At 43.0% G+C, this 27,448-nt stretch overlaps 1 protein-coding gene across 2 annotated transcripts in view; it reads left to right on the top strand.

The window, feature by feature from the left end:
* Positions 1 to 2,662: 2,662 nt before the first annotated feature.
* FRMD3 (FERM domain containing 3) overlaps positions 2,663 to 27,448 on the top strand; it is a 345,545-nt gene continuing 320,759 nt past the window's right edge. For both annotated transcript variants that reach the window (XM_040244433.1, XM_040244429.1), the window contains exon 1: positions 2,663 to 2,809. In XM_040244433.1, coding sequence (XP_040100367.1) covers positions 2,663 to 2,809 — 147 coding nt within the window. The remainder of the gene's footprint in view (positions 2,810 to 27,448) is intronic.

Genomic DNA, 27,448 nt, shown 5'->3' with positions numbered 1-27,448 from the left:
GTTCTGTCCTTTTTCCTCCTGTCCTTCTTCTGCTTCCTTTAAATTTGAGGAATTTCAGTTTTGGGGGTATTGCGTTTTAGGGTATTGAGTATGACTCTTTCAGAGATAAAAGGTTGCTACAATAATGAGGGACAAGGATATAGCTTTAAAAGAAAAGTTTGGTTCTCTGTCATGCTGACTTTTCCTTGATCTCTAGGCTATCTTAGAACTGCTCTTTGGGTTGGGAGAGACGATTCAACCCCAAGTGTACTTTTCATATGGGATTGGAACACTCTCAACACTTCCATCTCATATGCACGTGGAGCTTTACAGAGTACAGACTTGTCTTGCCTTGCTTCATCCCAGTTTCTCAGCCACCTGTGAGATGTGCTCACCTTTGAAGTTGAGAAAAGAAATACAGAGACTTTCCCAGGATCCCTAGGGTTGGCCAGTTTAATTCCCAGCTGGGCCAAGACTGCAATCCCAGACTCTCCACACTGATCTTCCCTTCAGGTCCTGCCCTAACATTCCTCAGCCCAGGAAAGACTACACATGGAGGTCCACATACTACTATGTAAATGGTAACAAGCAATTATCTCCTATCTTAAGTTTGGAGTTTCCAGAAGCAAAGGCTGAGACTGAATTTGGCCTGTTGGGTATTTATTTGTTGTTCAGTAGTGTCTGACTTTTTGTGACCCCATGGACAGCAGCATGCCAGACTTATTAACTATCTCCCAGAGTTTACCCAGACTTATGTCCATTGATTCGATGACGCCATCCAACCATCTCATCCTCTGCCGTCCCCTTCTCCTTCTGCCCTCAGTCTTTCCCAGCATCAGGGTCTTTTCCAATGAATCAGCTCTTCACATCAGGGTATTTATACTAGCTATCAACACAGGGAGGAAGCAGGAGAGGGTAGAAAGAGGAATCCGACTGCAGTGCAGACCTCAGGCAAGCCTCAGCCAACCGCAAGCGGGTGTCTGAGAGTATATATGATCCATCAGAGTGTATCAAGTTTAGGTGAAATGACTAGACCATCCCTCCCCACCCAAAGACAGGGCATATCTTTGGATGGGGGCCCCTGAAGCAAGAGCTGACAGTTGGGCAATGAGCCATTCCTGTAACAAATACCCCTTAATAATACCTATTGAGCTCAGAAAAGGGCAGCAGGGAGAGAATCTCCCTCTTTTCCCACTGCCGGATGGCTTGGTCTCCACATCCAGTCTCAGTCCACCTGCCTCCACAGCTGCCCCCTTGGATCTATGGGCATATCACACACGGGCCTGAGCCACCCTAGGAAAGACAGAGGGGCAGGAGACTCTCATCCCCAGCACCCTGGAGGTGGAATCTCAGGGTCCCAAGTGCAGAGACTGGCCTAAAACTGGATGGGTCACACCTCCATCCTTAGGCAATAGACTCCATTCCTGGGGAGCAGAAGGAAATCTCTAAGGGGGAAGGGCCAGGATAAAGACCTTCTCCTTGAGGTCTAAAGTACTGCTGTGTGCTATGCTGTGCTTAGTGGTATCCAACTCCTTGCCACCCCATGGACTGTAGCTGCCAGGAGCCTCTGATCGTGGAATTCTCCAGGCAGGAATACTGGAGTGGGTTACTATGCCCATCTCTAGGGGATCTTCCCAACCCAGGGATCGAACCCAGGTCTCCACACTGCAGGTGGATTACCATCTGAGCCACCAGGGAAGTCTGAGAATACTGGAGCGGGTAGCCTATCCCTTCTCCAGGGGATCTTCTCAACCCACGAATCGAACCAGGGTCTCCTGCATTGCAGGCGGATTTCTTTATCAGCTGTGCCACCAGGGAAGCCCAAAGTGCTGCTATGAAAGATCTTAGCGAGGTGTTGGGAGACATAAACGAGAAACTGATTAAGGAAGGTTCTGAGTTTCTTAGAGGAGACGGACTCTCAGTTAATATTAAACAAAGGCTTACAAAAATCCTCGAGAGTACCAGCGACCGTGTCTACTAGCCTTATTGCTGTTGTAGCCAGGCAAGGGCCTCATGCTACTCTCGGGGTGCCTGAGGTCCAATAATCCTCTCCCACGGTGGAATCCTCCCTGCGGGTGTAGGTCGGGATCGCCCTCCACGCCCCCTTGCCCGCCGCCAAGTCGCTGGGGCCAAGCAGAGCAGGGCGCTGTCGGGCGCGTGGGGGAGCCGGGGCAGGGACGAGCTCTCTCAGGAGCCAGAGCTATCGCGGCCGGAGAGGGAGGAGGCTGCCGGGCCCAGCCTGACGCAGAGGCGGCGGCGGCAGCGCAGCAGGCCACTGCCGGGGCGTCCCGGCCACCAGCGCCAGCCCGCTTTCCGCCTTCTCCTGCCGCGGGTCCTCACGCGTGGGAGGGAGTGCTTCGCGCGCCCGCCTGGGGTCACGGGCTCTGGGCATCTTCGGCCAGCGAGCCCGAGCACAGGGAGGTGCAGGAGCACTCGCAAGGGGCGGAGGCGGGGAAAGGAGCGGGCGAGGCGGAGGCGAGGGAGCGGAGGGAGGGGACCGTGGAGAGGGAGGGACCCGCCTGCCGCGCCCTGGCCGCTCGGCATGTGTGGCTGCAGGCGCCGGTTGTCGCTGCTGTCCGGGGGCTGAGCCGCGCCCGGGTGTCCAGGGCAGTGTGTGTGTGTCCGCGCGGGCGAGCGCCGCGCCGGCCCCGAGCCTCCCGCTCGCTTCCCCGGGCTGCGGTGCATGTTCGCCTCCTGCTACTGTGTGCCGAGAGGCAGGAGGACCATGAAAATGATCCACTTTCGGAGCTCCAGCATCAAATCGCTCAGCCAGGAGATGAAATGCACCATCCGGCTGCTGGACGACTCGGAGATCTCCTGCCACATCCAGGTGCCGGGGCGAGGGAGTGGACTACGCGCTGGGCATGGGACTGGGGGCCCTCTACGGGTGGGCGTGCGCGTGGAGGCAAGGAACCCACCCGGGGGCCTACTAGAAAGCCAGATTTCTCTTCCTCCGCTCTGAGTCTAGGAGCCCTAGTAAGGGATGGGGTGGGGAGGACTGTCCCCCGCAGGCACCGGGCGTGCGTTATCGATTCCTGGGGCCCCTTCCTCTGGCTTAGACACTGCGCTCACGTCTCGCTGCACCTAGGATAGTGGACACAGGGCAGCTGCCTCCTGGGGGGACTCTAACCCCTCTGTTTCCTAACCTGTCGGGAAATATGAGTTCTGAGAACCCAGAGGGGTACCTGCATGTCGCCCAGTCTTCCTTCTTCCACGTGGAGAAGGCATGCATCAGCATGGATCCACTCATTCTTTCTCTGGTGCCTGGACTCCAAAGGTGCCTTCAGTCCCAGGGACCTGCTCCAGCTCCCTGCCTCCCCTTTACCGGTGGCCTTTACTTCTTAGCGTGGGGCAGCGGCGAAGTTTCCTGGGAGTGAGAAAGGCCAGGCGGCCCCGTGCTCCAAGCCTTAAGGGATGGGGCACGCTGCTCGGACTGGAGCTACCTCGAAAGGAATCCTTTGAAATCTGAGTGTTTCAGGGAAAGGAAAAGGGCTGTGAGGCCAGCAGGGAAGGAATGCTGCAGGACCTGGGTCCCGGGAGAAATCGCCCTTTGGGATATTGGTGACGTGCTGGCAACCAAGTTGGAGAAGGCCAGAGTTGTGTAGGCGAAGGCAGCTTTGATGGCAACTCCATCCTCCAGTGCTTAAGTGCCTCTGGGCTTGCAGGAGATCTGTGAGATGCAATGGTGTGTGTGTGTGTGAGCGCACTCTCAGTGTTTGTGTATGTAGGCAGGTGTGTGCCCTCTCCCAAGATTCAGGACACACAACCTGGAAAGGTCATGTTAGGGTTAAGCACTATTAGCTTTTGACTTTTTAGTATCTTTACTTATTTATCTCTGGAATTTCCTCTTCTCACCTACTCAAGTCTTGAAGGTCTGAGACTGAGTGAGCTGTGTTTAAAACACTGGGCACCCATTCTGTTGAGAGATGAATGGGAGCAGCGTCTCCCAGTGGCAAGAATCTGCCTCTGGGCTGTGTTAACTAAGAATGAATGAATGAATGGTCTCCCCTTCCCCCCCCACCCCGCCTTTTTTTTTCTTTTTGTGGGAGCTTGTGACACGGGGACAGTGACTCCTAACTTGTAAGATGACAACGGGGTAAGTTTCACTGCAGGAATGTAGTGCCCCATGACCTCCCATTAAAATGGGCTCCCACTGACTTTTCTGGAGAATCTTGGATTTCATTTTGAACAAAGGACTGCTATTAAACTTAATAATAAAAGGATTAATGGGATAGGCAGTTTTTCTGCTGCCACAGGGTTGCATGGAAACATTTGGCATGTACTGTCTTGTATTTCAGAGAAAGGAGTTTGCACATTTTACCTTAAGTCCTAAAGTGGGTGTACAGGAACTTTAACCCGTATTGAATATGTAGGTAATAAAGGGGTCAGCCACAGAGAGTGGGGCTGTTGACTTTTCCAGAGCTGTCTCCACCTTCTATCTGCCCTTTCCTGTCCCACTTGGAGTTGACACTACTGTTTTGTTTTGTTTTGTTTTTCTGTTTGTGGGAGGGAATCTTCCTTAGAATGGATAAATAGTCCCCAGATGACATGTATGTGCTGTCTCATGATCTGGCAAACAGTAGATTGTAGCCAATCTAATAACAGTTTGGAACATTAGAGTTTGTAAGGCCCAGTTGATGCCAAAGAGGTTAAAATGCTATGTTCCAAAGTGTTGATTTGGCATTGCTTGGAAAATAAAATGTTTTATTTGGAAGCACATCTGCCCCCAAATGGTGATTATCATTTAATCAATTAAAATGAATCAAAAGATGATTTTGGTGATTTTGGATATTATACCTGCCTAGAGTATTTCAAACCTGGGAATTGATATTATACTTCTGAACATAAGGTCACAAAAAGCTTTCTATTTGTTTAGGACAAAGACAAAATGATTTTTTTTTTTTAAAGAACCTTTGAAGTCACTAGTATATGCCCTGGGGAATCCATCTGTGTTTCGTTTCTTGCTTGCCTTTTTCCTCCAGTCTAGAGAATCACAAAGTTAAGAGAGTGTATAGTGTTACACAAATTTTCCCTCTATAACTCATGCAAGGTGTGAGTTATGTTTTTTCTTTTTTTTTCAAAACAATAGCTTTTAAATATTCTTTTCCAAAGTATATGATTTGTGTGGTTACTGACAAAGAAAACTTTCAGGGTAATGGCTCAGGGTCAGCAGCCTGATAGCCACTTGCTCTGTCTCTTCATAGGATCTAGGATGCTGTACAAACAATAAATGTGTTTATTTAATGTGTCATTTGCATGTGACTGTTTAGGTGGAGTGAAAGAGGAATTCCCACTGGATAGGGAGCAAAAGGAGAGTCTAGGGCACTAGACAGGGGCCTGGGGAAGGAAAGGAGTTGCTGAATGTTCCCTATTGTTCTTGTTCAGTCGCAAAGTCATGTCCAACCCTTTGCAACCCCATGAACTGCAACACGCCACACCAGGCTTCCCTGTCCTTTGCTGTCTCCGGGAGTTTGCTCAAACTCATGTCCGTAGACTCGGTGACGCCATCCAATCATCTCATCCCCTGTCAGCCCCTTCTCCTCCTGCCCTCAGTCTTTCCCATCATCAGTCTTTTCCACTGAGTTGGTTCCACTGGTCTCTTCCAACGGAGCCGACCCTGCAAGTCTGGAGACTGTGGAAGGACATGGCTTAGTTCTCACTCCTTTGGTTCAGTCGTGCTGTTTCCAGTAGAGTAGAGCTCTAGTCGTCTTCCCCGTTCCGTCCACGTTTTCAGGTGCTGGCAGGGCGTTCACCACTCCTTCTAATGAGCTTGCTATTTTTAATACTGATTTTCATTGTGTAAGTTGTAGACTTTTCATATTATTTCTTCTTTATCAAGTCCTGGTAAACATGATTGTTATTATTTGAATTGGCTGGAAAATTATAAAAATTTGTATTTGGATAGAAACTCTGGCACTGTGTGTAGCACCTAGTACGGGCTTAATAATTATTTGTAGATGTAGATTGCATAGTTTGTGTCTGGGCTATTAAATTCATGAGGGTAGGAACTCTTGTTGTGGTTGTTGTTCTTCAAGGAGTCCTCAGGACCTAGAGCTGAACCTGACATATAGTTGTGGTCAATAAACACTTGCTGAATGAATGAATGCTACTGACCCCGTATTTAATGTAGCTCATTACCTGTCATCATGAGGACAGCATGACAGCATTGGGTTGAGAATAGGGAGATACATAGTTATGTTACCAACCAGTGTGACATGTAGTGAGTCATTTGACATTTGGAATCAGTGTTTCTTCTTTTGTAAAATAAGGGATTTGGGTTAGAATGGATGTCTCCAGTTTATAAAGTCTATAGTTTATCTGTTACCTAGACCAATTACCTTTGACTAAAACATTGCTATTGACAGATAGATTATATACATATTATCTCATGTGATTTTCATTCCTGTCCTGGGTTATCTCCATTTTATTGTGTTATTGAATATTTTCTCAATTTTATGGGTATAGAAAACAAGGTGCCAAGAGATTAGGCAACTTGAGTCACCTGGCAAGTAAGTAGATTGAAGCTATGTCATTTTACTTAGAATCCAGAGCCCTGTCTTATCTTCAGCTGCCTCCAACTTGAGAGTTAGGCTGCAAGTAAAAGAGCAGCTGAGTTAAAGTGGTTTGAGTAATAAGGACACTTATTATCTCACCTAATGAGAAGTCCAGAGATAGGGTAGCTTCAGAGTTGTTCAGCAGCTCTGCATGGACCAGGTGCTTTCCATCTTTCTACTCTGCCTCCTCAGCACATCTCCTTTGTCACTTAGAGTTCTCATTATAAGGTGGTTGTGAATATCCTTCAGGTACTAACACATCCACCATATAAGAGGTGGGATTTCCTCTTGCATTTCTTTTTATCATAGAGGAACACCGTTCCTGGAGGCTCCCATCAGTCCTCCCATTAGATCCCATTGCCCAGGATTGAATCCTATACCCATGACTTAGTTGTAAAAGAGTCTAGAAATGTGAATATTTGGTATCTGTACTCCTCACTCTCTATAATGAGAGGTGGGCTTTGACTGCATGGAAGCAATGGAGGGGTGTGTGTGTGTGTGTATGTGTGTGTTAAGGGGCGGGGAACTGCTGGTGGCTAAGCAAGCAGTAGTGTCTTTCAGAATAGGTCAAATTGAGTAATAATTATTGTTACAACAAAACTGTCAGTACGTTTAATGAGACATTAGCTGAGCCCTGGCTTATTTTAGGCAATCTTTGTATGATCAAATTCTGCAACAAGAACAATTATTGGATAATCCTTTGTAGCTTGTATTGTTAAATATCAGTTCAGCCCTTACTGAGCCCATGGGTTCTGTGCAGCTACACACTGTCTTGTGTAGAGCAAGCATCTCTGCTCTTGCTGAAGTGGCAGTATGGCCAAGTGGTTGAGAGCTTGTGGTCCAGAGTACTACTTGCCTGGGTTTGAACCCTGGCTCTAAGCATTGACTAGTCAGGTGACTTTGGACAAGTCACTTTACCAGTTTGGTTTCAGTTTCCTCATCTGTAAAGTGGGGGTAATAATGGTACAACGTCATGGTCTTGTTGTAACAATCAAATATGCAATATATAGTGCTCATGCTAAGTTGCTTTCAGTTGCGTCCGACTGTTTGTGACGCCAGGGACTGAAGCCCACCAGGCTCCTCTGTCCATGGGATACTCCAGGCAAGAATACTGGAGTGGGTTGTTATTTCTGTCTCTAGGGGATCTTCCCAACCAGGGATTGAACCTGCGTCTCTTATGTCTCCTGCATTGGCAGGCAGATTCTTTACCGCTAGTGACACCTGAGAAGCCCATGCAATATATACCAAGTACTTAATACCTGGCCCATAGTAAGAAGTGAAAATATACTGACTGTTGTCTTACTATTATGTGAAGGTGTATTGAATTTAATCCTAAATAGTGTGAAGGCTCTGGCTTGGAATCTAAAGTCTTTAAGCCCAAACTCCATCACTTTCTGACTGTGTAAGACCTCAAGTGAATCACTGGGCCTCCTGTTTTTAATCTGTGAAATGGGCATAATAATTCCTCAATTGCCAATCTCCATTGGGTTGTTGAGATGAAATCTATAAAAGCGTGTTGTAAATGCTAAAAAATCACCCAAATGCAGAATACTATTCTAATTAATTTAGTTAAAAAAGAGAAAGTTCTTTACTGCACCCTAAGTTTCTTATCTGTTTTAACAGGAATTGGTGGTCACATGCAAACATCCATATGTGCTCAATATCGGGCCCCATGATGAGCCCGCAGGTGAAATCCACACTAGGTTCGGATAACAGCCACACATGTTCTGCTAATAAGGGCAACTCAACTCTTTTCTCTATCAGACTCATCTGGAGTGCCATTCAGGGTACAGTGAATATCAGACACTAAAGGAATAGAAGAGAGAGGCAATTTGTTAAATACCGTGGTCTATCTCTGATGTATTTAGGCCTAGATTACATGGGCCAGCTCTTTGTGTTAAGTATATTCCGACAGAAAAGTAATGTTTTTTCAATACTCTCCTAAGATCTTATCCCTTGATGTCCTCACAGCAAAGGCAAAGTGTATTGACCATGGGGAGGATGCAATACTGTTAGCTCCACATCACTGGACAATATATCAGCTGGGTGCTTTTAACTGACAAATTCCAATTCAAACTGGCTTTAACATTAAAGATATTTACTGGATCAGCACTTCCCTGTTGGCTCAGATGGTAAAGAAACTGCCTTCAGTGCAGACCTGGGTTCGATCTCTGGGTTGGGAACATCCTCTGGATAAAGGAATGGCAACCCACTCCAGTATTCTTGCCTGGAGAATCCCATGAACAGAGGAGCTTGGCAGGCTGCAGTTCATAGGGTGCCAAGGAGTCAGACACAACTGAATGACTAACATACACAAACACATACAAACACACACAGGAGAGTTAAGTAGGGACCTAATTGAGAAATGCTGGGCTGGAAGAAGCACAAGCTGGAATCAAGATTGCCGGGAGAAATATCCATAACCCTTACGGCAGAAAGTGAAGAGGAACTAAAAAGCCTCTTGATGAAACTGAAAGAGGAGACTGAAAAAGTTGGCTTAAAGCTCAACATTCAGAAAACGAAGATCATGGCATCTGGTCCCATCACTTCATGGCAAATAGATGGGGAAACAGTGGAAACAGTGTCAGACTTTATTTTGGGGGGCTCCAACATCTCGGCAGATGGTGATTGCAGCCGTGAAATTAAAAGACACTTACTCCTTGGAAGGAAAGTGATGACCAACCTAGATAACATATTCAGGAGCAGAAACATTACTGTGCCAACAAAGGTCCATCTAGTCAAGGCTATGGTTTTTCCAGTGGTCATGTATGGATGTGAGAGTTGGACTGTGAAGAAAGCTGAGTGCCAAAGAATTGATGCTTTTGAACTGTGGTGTTGGAGAAGACTCTTGAGAGTCCCTTGGACTGCAAGGAGATCCAACCAGTCCATTCTAAAGGAGATCAGTCCTGGGTGTTCTTTGGAAGGAATGATGCTAAAGCTGAAACTCCAGTACTTTGGCCACCTGATGTGAAGAGTTGACTCATTGGAAAAGACTGATGCTGGGAGGGATTGAGGGCAGGAGGAGAAGGGGACGACAGAGGATGAGATGGCTGGATGACATTACTGACTCGATGGATGTGAGTTTGAGTGAATTCCGGGAGTTGGTGATGGACAGGGAGGCCTGGCGTGCTGTGATTCATGGGGTTGCAAAGAGTTGGACATGACTAAGCGACTGAACTGAACTGAGGGACCTAATTCAAGAACTATCCTGCCTTTTTGTGAGGCTTTATCCTCAGACTATAGTGAAATGGTTATAGTAGTTCCAGTTCTCACATTTTCATGGGACACCCTCCAGAGGAATTGAAAAACCACTTCAAACTCAGCAGTCTAAGCAAAAGTCCTGCAGTCATTTCGATCAGACCTCCTGGGTCACCTGCCACCCTGAACAGTGAGTGAAATCAATCGAAATGAGTGTGCTGATTAGCTTAAGGTGCCTTCGGACTCGGTGGAATCAGCTTCCTTCCTGGTGGTGGCCTTCATGGAGGAGAGAGGTCAGTACCTAGAAATCAGGGTTCTCTTCCAAAGGAGAAAGAGGGGGAGAGGAAGATGGCTGCTAGGAAGTTTACCATACTAGATGTTTTGTCTGGGTCAGTGATTCTCAAAGTGTATTCTGGGGACCCCCAGGAATCCCTGAGATCCTTTCAGGGGGTCCCTGAGGTTCAAACTATTTTCAAAATAATACTAAGATGTTGTTTGCCTCATTCAGGTTAGGAGTTTTACTGAGATATAGTTTACATACTATAAAATTCATCCATTTCAAGTGTATAACTTTAAGATAGTCACAGAACTGTGCAACCATCACCACAATCAGACAATCCCCCAAAGAAACTCTATGCCCTTTAATAGTCATACTTTCTTTTCCACCTAAACTTCCCAGCCCTAGGTAACTGGTGATCTACTTTTTGTCTCTATAGATTTGTCTGTTGTGGCCATTTGATGAAAATGAAGTCACATAATGATCTTTTGTGTCTGACTTCTTTCACTTGCATAATTGCTAGGCTCATCCACGTTATAGCATGTATCAGTATTTCTTTCCCTTTAATTGGTGAATAATATTCTATTGTATGGATAGATCACAGTTTACCATCAGTTGATGAAAATTTGGGTTGTTTCCACTTTTGGACTATTTTGAAGAATGTTGCAGTGAATATTCCAGTAATTTGCCATTTCCCTTGGGTATATACCTGGGAGTGAAATTACTGGGCCATATAGTAACTCTGTTTAATCTTTTGAATTGAATAGTTTGCCAGACTATTCTCCCAAGCAGCTGCAACATTTTACATTTCCTCCAGCAATGTATAAGGGTTTCAGTTTCTCCACATTCTTGTAAACACTTGTTATTATCTATTTGATTGTAAACTGTCGTAGTGGGTGTGCAGTGATACCTTATTGTGGTTTTGATTTGCATTTCCTTGATGCTAATGATGTTGACCATCATTTCATGTGCTTATTGGCTGTTTGTCTATCTTCTCTGGAGAACTGTCTATTTGGATCCTTTGGCTATTTTAAAATTGGATTGTTGTTTTATTATTGAGTTCTAATAATTCTTTACATATTCTGGATACAGACTCCTTATTTAATAAATGAGTTACAGCCATTTTTCTCATTCTGTGGGTTTTTTTAGTCTGATGGTGTCAAAATTTTAAAAATTTTGATGAAATCCAATTTATCTGTTTTTTCTTTTTTTTCTTTTGTTCCTTGTGATTTTTGTGTCATAGCTAAGTAACTGTTGCCTAAGGTTATGGGATTTATACCTGTGTCTTCTTTAAACAGTTTTATAGTTTTAGCTATTATATTTGGGTCTTTGATTCATTATTTTACTGATACATGATTTGGATATCATAAATGTCACCATTTTAAAGTATAAAATTCAGTAGCTTTAGTATATTCACAATATATACTATATATACAGCCATCACTGCTAATTCCAGAACATTTTCATCATCCCCCAAAATAAAACTGTTCCTGTTAATAGTCACTCCCCATCTGATCCATTTTGAGTTAATTTTTATGTATGAAGTGAGGTAGAGGTCCAACTTGATTCTCGTGCATGTGGATAACCAGTTGTCCCAGCACCATTTGTTGAAAAAACTATTTTCCTGTATGTCACTCTTATTGAGATGTTGATTGCCTTTTCCACTCTCATTCTCTTGTAAGTGAACAATGGAGTTTTCCAGAGGCTGGATAATATGTGACATAACAACACATTAACTACAGAAGCAGATGGGAGAATCCAGCTGTCTTCTATTGAGCCAGACACTAAATATGCTAAAAATGTAGAAAGTGCTACTGTTCTCAATTAATTGGCTTTATTTTGTAAAACAAAGTTATTTTTCATAAAAGAATGCTATTTATGTTAATGTGCAATGGGTTTGTTATTTTTTAAATGAATCAATTATTATTTTAAAAAATTATCATCAGCGAATATTGAGATATACCACCCAAATAAACAAAAGTTCTATAGACCCTCAATACCTCAACTGTGTAAGACCCTCAATTGTGTAAGACCCTTTTACCTCAATAGTGTAAAGGAATTTTGAGGCCAATAAGCTCAAGAATTGCTGGTTTTGGTGATTGTCAATTTACTGAACTTCCTGAAAAAAAGTTTAATAGTCCTAAGTAAAAGAACTACTCCTGTGCATCTTGGGTCTCCAGCACTGCAAATTATAAGTACTTGAAATGATGTCAGTTAAGTAAAAACTCCCAGCGTTGCGTAAAAATGTGTCTATGTATATTTGAAATTCTTAGTATTATCCATATACCTGTATGTGTGTGTGTGTGTACATTGCAATGTTAAGAGTAGAAGATCAAGGGCAGGCTCTTCTGTCATAAGCATTTCCCAACTGCACTTGCTCTCCAGCTGAATTTCATTTTTTCAACTCTAATAATTTGAAGTCTTACTTTGAGACCCCTCTTTTGATTATGGAAAATGTACAGCAACAATGCATTGTGTTTAACATATAAACTGCTTGAATCAAGTCCCTCAGTCACTGAATTCTTAAGTTGTTACTTCTTTTACTCACTAGGCATTTTGGGAAGTCTTGGAAACATGACAGGAATGGAAATACCAGGATTTGTTGCACAGAGAATCTGAGATTCACATGCATGAGTGACAGGCATTCATAGCTAGCATGGTCCTCTCTCTGCTTCCACTTTGTGTGGGAAAGGATGCAAGTTGCTCCTCCTATGAAATAGCAGAGAGCCGGATGTGGAGTCCGTAGACGGGGGAAAATGGGATTATGATTAGGAGCCTTAGGGCAGGTTTTGCAGCTGAGATCTGAATTTAATTCAGGCTAAAAGGAGTTGGCGTTCAGCTCCTGGGAGGGATGTGTAAATGCTTTGCAGTTTCGGATATTCACATGGATCTTCTGTGCCATTGTTAAAATGCATATTTCTGATTCAGGCGGTCCTGAGGAGGGCCTTGAAATTATGCATTTCCAGTACTCTTGCCTGGAAAATCCCATGGACAGAGGAGCCTGGTAGGCTGCGGTCCATGGGGTCACGAAGAGTCCGACACGACTGAGCGACTTCCCTTTCACTTTTCACTTTGATGCATTGGAGGAGGAAATGGCAACCCACTCCAGTGTTCTTGCCTGGAGAATCCCAGGGACGGGGGAGCCTGGTGGGCTGCCGTCTACGGGGTCACACAGAGTCGGACACGACTGAAGTGACTCAGCAGCAGCAGCAGCAGGCTTCTAGATGCCTTGTTCTCTGAACCACATTCGGAATAGTAAGGCTTTAATGGAAATTATCTATTTCATAGTAATATTATCTTCCTTGAGTGTGGAGCTTTTTGACCCTTAGCTCTCTGGATAATACCTCACCTGGCACATTTCCCTTGGTAGAGGTTCAGTGAATGGTTGAGCAGGTGAGTGAATGAATGAGTGAATAAAGAAATCCATCCAGGTGTGTCTATCACAATAAACTGAAGTACCGATTAGACATTGATGCTGGAGATGAAATGCCTCCTTTTGGCTCCCATCCCCTGCCAAATCAAGAGATTGTTTTTCAAACAGGATTTCCTGTGATGACCAGTCTGATGAAGCGTCGAATGTCTGTGAGAGTGTTTATGGGGGCTCAGAGTTAATGAGAGAATTCTTGTCCCTCTGGGCCACGTTTCCCACTCTTGCCTTCCTGTATCCTGGACTCTTGGTGGCATTGTGGAGGAGGTCTAGCAACTCCTTGGCACAAACAAATCATTGTGTATAAAGCCAGCCATGCCTGGAAGATCCCAGAGGCATAGGAGGCCCGGCTGTTCTCACTGGCAGAAGTGACCTCAGGGGATTGTGACCCCAGGGGACAGTGAAAAAATGCCTTTGAGGTGTAATACAAGCTCTTGAGCTGTTTGTTTGGTGACTCTGCCTGAAGGTGCAGGAGGGAAGTGAGAGGATCACTCTGGAAAAAAATGAAGCTCATTCTAAAGGAAAAGAGCATTTGTATAGATCAAGCCATCATGCTTTTCAAAAGTGGATTAGTAAAGGTTTTTTGAAATAACTTCAATCTTAGTCAATAAGCATTTAAAAATATCTTCTATATGCCAAGCACAGAGCTAGGAATTGGAGATAAAAAGAAAATAAAATCAGACATCAAGAGGCTCACAGTCATTTGGAAGAAGAGAGACAAGATAATGATTCAAGGACAACATGACAGACATAGGGACAGGTATATGGGTGGAGGACAAAGAGGAGGCATCTGTATCAGACTGGGGCATCAATCAGTATCTCTGGTATAGATGAGTCTTGATTAATAATTAAAGGACAAGTGAAAATCAATTTTTTGAAGAAGGGAAAAAGGCATGCAAAACACGGTGAGCTTGTGCTTGATATAAAACCCTGGGCATGGTCAGCGTGACTGGATGTAGAAATGAGGGGAGGGGGAATCTTGGATTAGTCCCAGGTGGTTGGTTTCAGGGACAGGGGTCATGGTGTCACCGATACAGCACAGGCCACAAGTTTTGGGGATCCACTGGAAAATAAAAATCTGAGGCCTCTTGTTAAAACTTATTAAGAATTTCAAGATCACACTGAAAGTGAAGTCGCTCAGTCGTGTCCGACTCTTTGTGATCCCATGGACTGTAGTCTCCCAGGCTTCTCTGTCCATGGGATTTTCCAGGCAAGAGTACTGGAGTGGGTTGCCATTTCCTTCTCCAGGGGAACTTCCTGACCCAGGGATCGAACCCAGGTCTCCTGCATTGCAGGCAGACACTTTACCATCTGAACCACGAGGGAGGAGATCATTAAACAAAGCATGGGTCCTTCTTAGCATGGATCCCACACCCACAAAGCTGATTCTGAGAAGACAGAATAAAGGAGAAGCAGATTAGGGGAGGAGTTTGGGCATGTTGACTTCATAGTGCCTGTGGGGTATCTGGGAAGAGAATTCTCAGGTAGCCAGGCAAAAATACCAGAGTGGGTTGTGGTCCCAAAGGGAATGGCAGCCTATTCCTGTATTCTTGCCTGGAGAATCCTGTGGGTAGAGGAGCCTGGTGAGCTCCAGTCTGTGGGGTTGCAGAGTCGGACATGACTGAGCAACTAACACACATACACAGTTGGAAATAAGGAATGAAAGTCAGCAGAGATGTCTGACCTGGAGACACAGATAAGAGAATTCTTGGTATTCACGCAAGTGGTTGTAGAAGTCATGTGGTATGAAAGGAACTATTACATGGATCTTACTTTTTTGTCTGTCTTTCTGTTTGGGGCATCCTTGTAGATCAAACCAATGGAGTTTGAGTTTTGGAATTGTTTCCAAGAGTGCTTGATCATACTCCCTTTGTTTGGCAGTTCCCACCTGAATGAGAGCTTCTCCATTTTATTTTGAAATAGAGCAGCTGCCTCAGAGGTCTCAGTGGAAAAGCACTTTCCTTCTCTTAATTTTCATTTTCTAGCTTGGACTAACAAATGACAAAAAGTCCTCTCCAAGCAATAAGACTCTGAGTTACAAAACATAGAACTTTCACTCTAGGGAAGTTACCCTTTGAGACAGTGCCATGGACATTATATAATACATTTAAAAATCCTATCAAAAGGATACAAACTTGAAGTAAACATGTCATGGTTATGCTGCAATAATTTATCTTTTCTTTATTATTTATGTGTCTCAGATATATACAATGGCAAATTTTGTTTCCTGTTTAGTTTCCAGGAGATTATTGTGAATGTTGATTAAAATAAATTCAAGGTCTGTAAGATCCCTCAAAGAAATAATTTAATATTGGTAACATGATTTGGATATTAGATGTGCGATAGAGCTTTGTCTGAATAGATCTATTATTATGCTAAGGTTTTAAATATGATTATTCTGTTGCAGGGGAAGCAATTAACATATTAACAGATTACGATTTGGTCTATTACCTCTCATTTCAGAAGTGTAATTTGCATCTTTGAGGCACTAGGCCTTAATGGTGAATGTTAGTGTGAAAAGGATTGACTGAATCAGAATTTTCACATGCAAACTGTGAAAATTTGAATACAATATCAGTTACAAATGGATTGATAATAAAATTAAGCAATCTTAAAAAAATCAGTAACTAATTAACTTTTTTAATAGAAGAGAGGACAAAAGCCTAATCAATAAATTGGCTAGTAATTTTTCCTTGATGTTATTAACTTATGTTATTTTTGAGGGCTGGGTTTTACATGTATGCCTGCCCATTGTTCTGAAAATAATGGTAGTCTTTGTGATCTTTATCATATGTAGGTATCATCTACAGTGTTATGATGTTGGGAATTATTGGTTCTTTATTTAGCAACATCTTTCTCTCTGTTCATGTGCCTCTTGATTTTCTTGAGTTGGATGCTCATAATGTGAATTAGTTGATTAAATTGAGATCCAGAGGTGTGATTTGCCTGAATATGCCTATTTAGCAAAATTAGGATGAGATATGGTATCTTGGGGAGAAGGCAATGGCACCCCACTCCAGTACTCTTGCCTGGAAAATTCCATGGATGGAGGAGCCTGGAAGGCTGCAGTCCATGGGGTTGCAAAGAGTCGGACACGACTGAGCGACTTCCCTTTCACTTTTCACTTTCATGCATTGGAGAAGGAAATGTCAACCCACTCCAGTGTTCTTGCCTGGAGAATCCCAGGGACTTGGGAATATGGTGGGCTTCCGTCTATGGGGTCGCACAGAGTCGGACACGACTGAAGCGACTTAGCAGCAGCAGCAGCATGGTGTCTTGGATTATCACTAAATACTACTACCGTTATTGTGTTTTTGAATCTTTTTTGGTAGTCTAAGGGATATAATTCTTTTCCACTGACAACTGTTAATAACACAGGGAGAAAACCTCACAATGACCACATTTCTGGGTAAAGAAGGTAAATTGATCTCTTAAGTGTCATTGAAGGACCACAGTTTTAGTTCTCTAGTTTTCTGTAGTCAATATGTGGCTCAATGTAACTCAATGTACCTCCAAATGAAAATTACCATCAGTTGTTCAGGTATTTTTGAATATTTTGCCATCTAACATTCCTACACAATTAAAAGAGATCTTCCTTTTCCCTTTATAAGTTTGGCATGGGACAGACATTGCTTGTATTTTGAACTTTCAAAAAATTACAAAGGGAAAGAAAAGAGGATGATGTCATAGAATTATCTATTTATCCAAAGTAAATTTACCTTGTAGTCTTCGGACTGACTCTGGAAGTCAGTTGTTAGTAATCCTAGGCCGTGGTATTTAGAAAACTTCTAGAAAAATATGAAAATAAAGGTTTTTTTTTTGTTTGTTTAGGTACTAGCTATGTCCTTGTCAGGCTCTGTTTGTTTTGAGGGCTTAGGAAGAAGCGTAATAAAATCTCTGGAGTCAGAGGAGGAAAAAACACTGTATACCACCTGGAGCTGAGTCAAGGATAACTTCACCTCGTGTGTTTCCAAACCTCAAGGGAGATTATTTCTGCTAGGGGATCATGGTGGTAGGGGATGGGGGTTGGTCACCTTGACAGACACCTTTTGTCTCCATGTTTGGAGACATAGGGTTTTCACCAGGTGTAGATGGCACCTTCTTGGTTCAGTGCTGATTAAAAGGAAAAAAAGGAGGAAAAGTTGTACAGTAATTCAAGGGCAGCCACGAAGTCTGAGTTTGCAGTGCCAGCAGCAGTGTGGTAATTTGAGAACAGCAAATTAGAAGAACAAAGCAGATTTTAATCATATGCCACAGAGAGGAAGGTGGTTTAGGTTTATCTCCAAATTGTACCTCCATTAGAGTAAGGGAGGTTTTTAATGCTGTAATCCAATGTTTATTGTTAAAGATTTCTTTGTTTCTTTCCTCCAGTGTTTCTTTAGCACACTCACTGGGTGGGAAATGCCAGCTTTTTTCCCATCAGTGAACTCAGCAGTTGTTAAATATAAAACATTTTCTTGATGTTATTGGAAATAGAATGAGGGAGAAAGAGTGACAGAGCTTGAGATTCAAGAGCGCTACCCTTTCGGAGACTTTAGTCTGAAGGCAAAATTGTCCCATTCCATCCTTTCTGTCGATCCATCCATCCATTTGTCAACCCATCCACCCACTTCTCCACTCATTCATCCAATAGCACCTCTCTGAGGACTGGTCTGGGTACCAGAGATAAAATGTTAAGTAAGAATATGGCCCTTTCCAGTCTGGTAGAGAAGACAGACATATAGTTTCAAGATGATACTGTTATGATTGAAGAACACTAGGATATTATTGGAGCAGAGAGAGAAACCAAGGTATCACTTCGGGGAAGGTATAACCCTCCTTTAATCTCTAGTCACCCTCTTCTAAAGTCACTACTCCTCAAAAGGGTGGAGCACAGATATTTTCTTTGAAATGGATCACAGGTATTTTCTTACTCCCATTTAAATGCAAATAAGAGCATCTTGAAGAGCTTTGTGCTTCTGCTTGCAGGTATCTCAGCAAAAGTCGTACCTCACTATAAAAGGTAATTTCAAGCGAAGTCACACATCCCCTTTCCTGCTTTCTCCTGGGTCTGCATTCTCACAGTGTCTCCCGTATGGAAATTCTGGAGCAGCTGCTGGGGCTCCCAGTGCAGCCTGAGCAGACCAGGGAAGATTTTCTGGAGGATATCACAGCTTAGATGAGTTTAAAGAAAAAGTAAGCATTGTCTGGCTGGCAGACTGGGGGAGTGTGTTGAGAAGGCGGTATAGTTAGGGAAAGAGGGGCCTCTGGCAGAAGGCTGTGCATAGGAAAAGGCATGGTACTTGTGAGGAACTCGGAGAAGCGCATTGATTTTATAGGTCACCAGAGAAGTCCATAATATGCAGCGGGGAGCTGGCAATTGTGTGATCAGACTGTGCACACAATGGAGTGGACAGCTGGAGCCTAGAAAACAGTACTGGCTACTGTGGACTACAGAATAATTAGGACAGCCCTACTGAGGCATGGTATGTATGGTTCAATGACCATTGCCATTGTTTTGCAGGGTCAGCTTGACCTACTGTACCAGGGCGAAAGAGTGTTTTGTCTCAGACACTACCCCAAGGAACACTGGAGGTTTCAAGTTCTTAGCTGAGGTTTTACACTTTCATGTGCTGTTGAGAGTGGCAGTGGTTCCATGATCTGTGATCTTCAGTAACGAAGCAAATCTTTTTTAATTACAGATCAGGAAGTTGACAGGCTTTTCCAAAGCATCCCTTTAAGGTGTTGTGTGCTAACTTGCTTCAGTCGTGATCGACTCTCTGCGATCCCATGGACTGTAGCCTGCCAGGCTCCTCTGTCCATGGGATTTTCCGGGCAAGAATACTGGAGTGAGTTGCCACGCCCTCCTCTAGTGGGTCTTTGTGACTCAGGGGTCAAAACTACATCTCTTTGGTCTCCTGATTTGGCAGGTGGGTTCTTTACCACTAATGCCACCTGGGAAGTCCTTTAACCTGTTCAGTTCAGTTCAGTTGCTCAGTCATGTCTGACTCTTTGCAACCCCATGAACTGCAGCCTGCCAGGCCTCCCTGTCCATCATCAACTCCCAGAGCCTACCCAAACTCATGTCCATTGAGTCGGTGATGCCATCCAACCATCTCATCCTCTGTTGTCCCCTTCTCTTCCTGCCTTCAATCTTTCCCAGCATCAGGGTGTTTTCAAATGAGTCAGCTCTTCGCATCAGGTGGCCAAAGTATTGGAGCTTCAGCATCAGTCCTTCCAATGAACACCCAGGACTTATCTCCTTTAGGATGGATTGGTTGGATCTCCTTGCAGTCCAAGGCACTCTCAAGAGTCTTCTCCAACACCACAGTTCAAAAGCATGAATTCTTTGGCGCTCAGCTTTTACAGTCCAACTTTCACATCCATACATGACTACTGGAAAAACCATAGCCTTGACTAGATGGATCTTTGTTGACAAAGTAATGTTTCTGCTTTTTAATATGCTGTCTAGGTTGGTCATCATTTTCCTTCCAAGGAATAAGCATCTTTTAATTTCATGGCTGCAGTCACCATCTGCAGTGATTTTGGAATCCCAAAAATAAAGTCTGACACTTTTCCCCCATCTATTTGCCATGAAATAATGGGACCAGATGCCATGATCTTCGTTTTCTGAATGTCGAGCTTTAAGCCAACTTTTTCACTCTCCTCTTTCACTTTCATCAAGAGGCTTTTTAGTTTCTCTTCACTTTCTGCCATAAGGGTGGTGTCATCTGCATATCTGAGGTTATTGCTATTTCTCCCGGCAATCTTGATTCCAGCTTGCGCTTCATCCAGCCCAGCATTTCTCATGATGTACTCTGCATAGAAGTTAAATAAGCAGGGTGACAATATACAGCCCTGACATACTCCTTTCCTGATTTGGAACCAATCTGTTGTTCCATGTCCAGTTCTAACTGTTGCTTCCTGACCTGCATACAGGTTTCTCAGCAGGCAGGTTAGGTGGTCTGCTATTCCCATCTCTTTCAGAATTTTCCACAGTTGATTGTGATCCACACAGTCAAAGGCTTTGGCATAGTCAATAAAGCAGAAATAGATGTTTTTCTGGAACTCTCTTACTTTTTCGATGATCCGGCGCATGTTGGCAATTTAACCCGTGAGGGTAGTCCTAAGTCCAGCCAGAGAGGACCTGATGGAACTAGCTGTGGGGGCTTTTGGAAATAAGTATTGAAGAGGTGAGAGGAATTGAAAAAGCCTCTTTCCGTACTTTATTTACATTAGCACTCTACAGTAGAACTTCTGTGATGATGAAACTGTTCTAGATCTGTGCTGTTCGTTTGGTAACCACTCGTCTTGTGTGGCTTTTGAACACTTAATGTGTGACTAGTGTCACTGAGGAACTGAATTGTCAATGTTAATTAATTTAGCTATTAACAACTACATTTAAATAGTTACATGTGCTTGAGGCTGTCATACTGAACAGCATAGTGTTAGCCTCTTAATGGTGGTTAATGGTACCTCTCTTGAATGAGAGAGACATTGAAAGTCAGGGTGGGAATAGTATGGGAAAACTTTTCTGCTTTTCTCTCTGTACTTCCATACCATTTGAACGTGTGTATATGCAGGTCAGGAAGCAACAGTTAGAACTGGACATGGAACAACAGACTGGTTCCAAATAGGAAAAAGAGTACATCAAGGTTGTATATTGTCACCCTGCTTATTTAACTTATATGCGGAGTACATCATGAGAAATGCTGGGCTGGAAGAAGCACAAGCTGGAATCAAGATTGCTGGGAGAAATAGCAATAACCTCAGATATGCAGATGACACCACCCTTATGGCAGAAAGTGAAGAGAAACTAAAAAACCTCTTGATGAAAGTGAAAGAGGAGAGTGAAAAAGTTGGCTTAAAGCTCAACATTCAGAAAACGAAGATCATGGCATCCGGTCCCATCACTTCATGGCAAATAGACAGGGAAACAGTGGAAACAGTGTAAGACTTTATTTTGGGGGGCTCCAAAATTACTACAGATGGTGATTGCAGCCATGAAATTCAAAGACACTTACTCCTTAGAAGAAGAGTAATAACTAACCTAGACAGCATATTAAAAAGCAGAGACATTACTTTGCCAACAAAGGTCCGTCTAGTCAAGGCTATGGTTTTTCCAGTAGTCATGTATGGATGTGACAGTTGGACTGTGAAGAAGGCTGAGCACTGAAGAATTGATGCTTTTGAACTGTGGTGTTGGAGAAGACTCTTGAGAGTCCCTTGGACTGCAAGGAGATCCAACCAGTCCATTCTGAAGGAGATCAGTACTGGGTGTTCTTTGGAAGGAATGATGCTAAAGCTGAATGAAACTCCAGTACTTTGGCCACCTCATGGGAAGAGTTAACTCATTGGAAAAGACTCTGATGCTAGGAGGGATTGGGGGCAGGAGGAGAAGGGGACGACCGAGGATGAGATGGCTGGATGGCATCACTGACTCGATGGACGTGAGTCTGAGTGAACTCCGGGAGTTGGTGTGGACAGGGAGGCCTGGCGTGCTGCGATTCATGGGGTCGCAAAGAGTAGGACATGATTGAGCAACTGAACTGAAGCATGTGTTGGTGGTGGTGTAGTTGCTAAATCGTGTCTGACTCTTGCGACCCCATAGACCGTAGCCTGCCAGGCTTCTCTGACCATGGGATTCTTCAGGCAAGAATACTGGAGTGGGTTGCCATTTCCTTCTCCAAGGGAAGCATGTGTTACTTTTGTATTTTTAAAAACCATATTACATTCTGGAAAAGGCAAAACTATCATGACAGTGTCTGCTCACAGTTAACACCCCTAAGGATTATACCTTCATTGCTTGAACTTTGAGGTCTTGAACAGACCAAAGTTCACACCTCAGCCCACTGCTTACTGTCTGTGTGTCCTGGAGTGGGATGCATTTCTTGGCCCATTTTCCCAACCCATAAAATGGGGATATTAAGTCCCCATTTCATAGGGCTGATTCTGAGGATTAAGTGAAATGAAAGATGCTTTTTACCATCATGATATTTTTGCCTTTTCCAGTTTTTTGTCAATTCTTTCAAATTTTCTGCATAGACAATCATGTTGTCTGTGAACAAAGACCGTTTTATTACTTTCTTCCCAATCTTTCTCTTCCCTTTTGCATTGGGAAGGACTTCTATTATAGTCTTGAAAAGGAGTGGTGACAGGGGACTTATTGATCTTAGAGGGAAATCTTTGAGTTTCTCGTCATTGAGGATGGTATGAACTATAGACTTTTTGTAGATTTTTTAAAAAAATTAAGTTGGAAAAGTTCCCTTCTATTCTGAGTTTACTAAGAGTTTTCATCATGATTGGATGCTGGATTTTGTCAAAGTTTTTCTGCATTTATTGAAATAGTCAAGTGATTTTTTTCTTTTTTAGTTTGTTCTTGTGATGGATTGCATTCACTGATTTTGGAATTTGATCTTGCCTTGCATACCTGGGATGAATACCACTTGAACTGGGTCATCTAATGATTTAGACAAAAGAAATTAGCTCCTAATACTTGTCATTACAGACAAATAAAACAACACATCTCAAATCAATTATTTTCCCCCCATTGTTTATTTTGGAGGTGATATCTTTCCTCTTTAATAATTACTATAGAGCACATATTATCAGTTCAAAAATACAAAAGATGCTTTTTTTCTTTATTTTTTAATTGAAGGATAATTGCTTTACACAATTTTGTTGTTTTCTGTTAAACCTCAACATGAATCAGCCATAAGTATACATATATCCCCTCCCTTTTGAACCTGCCTCCCATCTCCCTCCCATCTCCCTCCCCATCCCTCCCCTCTAGATTGATACAGAGCCCCTGTTTGAGTTTCCTGAGCCATACAACAAATTCCCATTGTCTGTCTATTTTACATATGGTAATGTAAGTTTCCATGTTACTCTTTCCATACATCTCACCCTCATCCTCTCTTCTCCCCATGTCCATAAGTCTATTCTCTATGTCTGTTTCTCCATTGCTGCCCTGAAAATAAATTCTTCAGTACCTAAATCATACAAAAGATTCTTAAATGAAAAATAAATGTTCCTCTAACACCACACCCCAGACACGTTCCTCCGAAGCCACCATTCTCCGAGGATTTTTTTTTTTTTTTTTGGTACATCCTTCCAGAATTTTCAGGAAACAGTAATGACTTCCTTTTATTAGGGACTAATAACAACCCTATTGATGTGTAGTTTGTAGGGCCAAAGGACCTAGAGAATTTTTTTATATGGCTAGCTTGGCTGACACTTCTAGAACTAGAGGTAAGATGCACTGGGTTTTTGTCTCAGGCTCTACATGCCCTCAGAAATGTTGGGGTCCACTTAATATTTCTCTCAACTCCTTTATTCTCTTTGGTGGTCTTGTATTTGTGTGGATGACTGATAGTTACATGCTGGATATTTGAGAGTATCCTCACTGCTTTGATTGTGTCATTTTATTTTTCTCCTTGTAGCTTGACTGGAATAAATAAAGAACCTATCTGTGCTCTTCACCTTCTCTGCTCACCTCTATGTCCTGCAGACTTAGGATGTCTTCTGAGAGGATCTTTCCTCCCAAAGACCCTGTTTAAGGTTCCACTTCCTCAGTGATGTGTGAAGAACAGTCAGAAATGCTGAAAGACATTTGACATGTGAGATTCATTCTAGGGAATAGTGACTTATTTAGATCCCAGAGGACCCCAGTCAGTGAGGGGCAAGAAGAAAGGAAACTTGGCCTCAGGATAAAGGGGAGCAGAAAGGGAAGGTGGAGGCATTTGTTCAGTGGGTGTGTGAGCGTGCCTGGCAGCAAAGGTATTGGCTGTCTCTGTGACCATGGTGGTCCCTGTGAATGTTTTTTTGCAGGAGGGAAAAGAAACATTTTACAGTCACAGTTGATCAGCCAGTAAGCATTCACTAAACCAACTAATGCCTCATCACATACACTATCTGAGTCTTCTCTGCACTAATAAGTGATTAAAGCAAGATTATAGGTTACAAGGTTAATATTAAAAAAAAATCAATCTCTTTCCTATATACCAGCAATGAGCAGTTTAATTTGAACTTAAATCATAGTATGTCACTTAAACACACTTAGATAAGTATGTCACTTAGATACACAGAAAAAACAGCGATATTAACCAAGCTCTCATAAACAACGTCCTAGAATGAAGCTGAAAGAGCCATGAAAATGGAAAGCTAGATGCCTGGGTCCTAATCCTTTGTCATTCACCAGGTTAAGTGTGTCCCTTCTCTTTTCTGGACCCCGGATGCTCCCTGAGAAAGCTGCAGGCATTGGACTAAAAATCTAAAATCTTTTCCAACTTTCTAAGGCCTCTCTGAGAATAAAGGCACATATTTCTTCTCCAAAATATCTTATTTTTTTTCTTTGTAGAGCAGTTTTAGGTTCACAGCAACATTCAGAATAAGGTACAGAGATTTCCCTTATACCCTTCATCCCTGTAGATGCAGAACCTCCCCCATTTCAGCATGTTACATGAGGAACCACCAGAGTGTTAATGTGCTGTAACTAAAACTGACAAACCTACATTGATACATCATTACGTTTACATTAGGGTTCACTCCTGATTTATACATTCTGTGGGTTTGGACAAGTTTATATTAACATGTATCCATCATTAAAGTGTCGTATAGAATAGCTTCATTCTGTGCTTTCTGACTATACATCTCTCTTTTTTCTACCCCAAGCAACCACTCAGCAGAAAGGGGCCTTGCGAGAGGCACAGGTTTCCACCATGGCCGACCAGGCATTTGCTCTTCAGGAATTTAAATAGAGACACCCAGACAGCCTTCAACACGGCACTGCGGGGTGGGTGTATCCCTGATGCAAGTCCCTGGCAGATATTTTGAGCAGTTGTGAATTATTTAGGTGCTGAGGCAGAAACACTTCCTGGAATTGAATCCTGAGAATTGTGCATGAAATTGAAGTCAAGAGGTTCGACAGTTATTTATTTATTTTTCCTGTTAACAAATGGGGAAAAAGCCTTATGTTTCATCTCTTGCTTCTCTTTCCTGGCTCTCCAAGTGGCCTCTTGGCACTTTGTGAATCTTCTTACTTTTATTATATTGTATTTTGCAAAATACCTGAGAGCTGTTTTCACCATCCTGGGTGGCCTGAGAGTGCTCAGCTTGATCTACTTTCCCACCAGGGGAGAGAAATGAAGTCTAATGAGCCCCTCCTCATGGCAAACTTCCTCCTCCTCCTCTGGGCCCTCTGCGAGCCTGACTGCTTTTGCTCCTCCTGGGCTCTTGTGCTATTTGGGGATCGATTGAGCTATTATTGTGAATTTATACACACATTATATGTTGTAAAATGCCTCATATTCAATTTACCAGTCTTTTCTCAAGTAAGTCGCCAACTAGGGAAGGAGAAGAACTCGTAAGAATGTAGGTCCAACCTGCTGGCTTATCCTAGTGGATTAACCTGGTGAGGGCAGAACTTGTAAGAGGGATGAAGTGCGTCTTCTTAATGAGGGTTGGTGCTGGTCAGCGTCTCTGAGAGGGATCCTCCCATGTTTCCACGTCTTTTTTTTTTTTTTTGGCTGTGTCACTTGGCTTGTGGGATCTTAGTTCCCAGACCAGGGATCAAACCCAGGGCCAGAGCAGTGAGAGTACTGAGTCCTAACCGCTCGAGCCAGGGAATTACCCCCAGTCTTTTTTTAAAAAGCAGTTTTATTGAGATACAATATACATACCATACAAATCACCCATTTGAGGTGTATAATTCAGTGATTTTTAATATATTCACAAGGTTGTGCAGCCATCACCGCAGTCAGTTTTAGAGCATTTCATCACCCCCAAAAGAAACACCAGACCACTGAGCCATCACTCCCCACCTACCTCTGAGTTTCCCTCAGCACAACTAATCTACTTTCTGTCTGTATAGATTTGCCTATTCTGCTCATTTCATCTACATAAAATCATAAGATATACGGTCTTTGTGACTGACATCTTTCAGTTAACATAATGTTTTCCAAGTTCATTCATGTTATATCAGTACTTCATACTTTTATCAGGATATTTCAGTAAATTTATTTCTTTTCATTGCCAGATAATATTCTATTTATGGATATACCAGTTTGTCCGTTCATTTTTTTGATGGACATTTGAGTTGTGTCCATTTTTTGGCTGTTATGAATAATGCTGCTTTTAGCATTTGTGTGCAAGTTTTTGTGTGGACATGTGTTTTCATTTACCTCAGAGTAGAATTACTGGTTCATGTGGTAATTCTGTGTTTAAGTTTTAAGGAACTAGCAGACTGTTATTCACAGTGACTAGACTATTTTACATTCTTGCCAGCAGTGTATGAGGGTTCCATTTCCTCCACATTCTCACCATAACATTGTTATTATCTGACTTTTTGATTGCAGCTATCCTAGTGGGTATGAAGTGGTAAAGTGGTTTGGGTTTGCACAAGTGGTGGCTTCTACTGTATCTTGACAATAACTTTTTATATATATTTATTTTTGGTGAGAAAACTTTAAGTTCTGTCCTCTTAGCATATTTCAAATATGTAATGCAGGGTTATGACTATAATCACTATGTTTAACATCAGATTCTCAGACTTTATTCATCTTATAGATGAAAGTATGTACCGTTTACCTACTGCCCCATATTTTCCTTAGCCCCTGGCAACTACTTTTTAACTGTTTCTCTGAGTGTGACTTTCCCCTCCCACCCCGACTTCCCATATAAGTGATACTATGCAGTTGTTGTTCTCTGTCTGATTTATTTCACTTAGAAAAGTGTTCTCAATTTTTATTCATGTTGTTGCAAATGGCAGGATTTCTTTCTTTCTCATTGCTGAATAATATTTCCATTGTTATGTATATATGTATTCCCTGATGAACTCTTAGGTTGTTCCTATATCTTGGCTGTTGTGAATAATTCTTCCGTGAACATGTGGGTGCAGTTATCTCTTCAACACCCTGCTTTCAAGTCCTCTTGGATGGATATGCAGAAGTGGGATTGTTGGGTCATATGGTAGTTATGGTGCTGGAGAAGACTCTTGAGAGTCCCTTGGACAGCAAGGAGATCAAACCAGTCCAT

Source organism: Oryx dammah, unplaced genomic scaffold, assembly GCF_014754425.2.
Source record: "Oryx dammah isolate SB20612 unplaced genomic scaffold, SCBI_Odam_1.1 HiC_scaffold_1, whole genome shotgun sequence".
Taxonomy (NCBI): domain Eukaryota; kingdom Metazoa; phylum Chordata; class Mammalia; order Artiodactyla; family Bovidae; genus Oryx; species Oryx dammah.
Note: the sequence above shows the minus strand (reverse complement) of the source record. Positions and strands in the feature narration are given on the sequence as shown.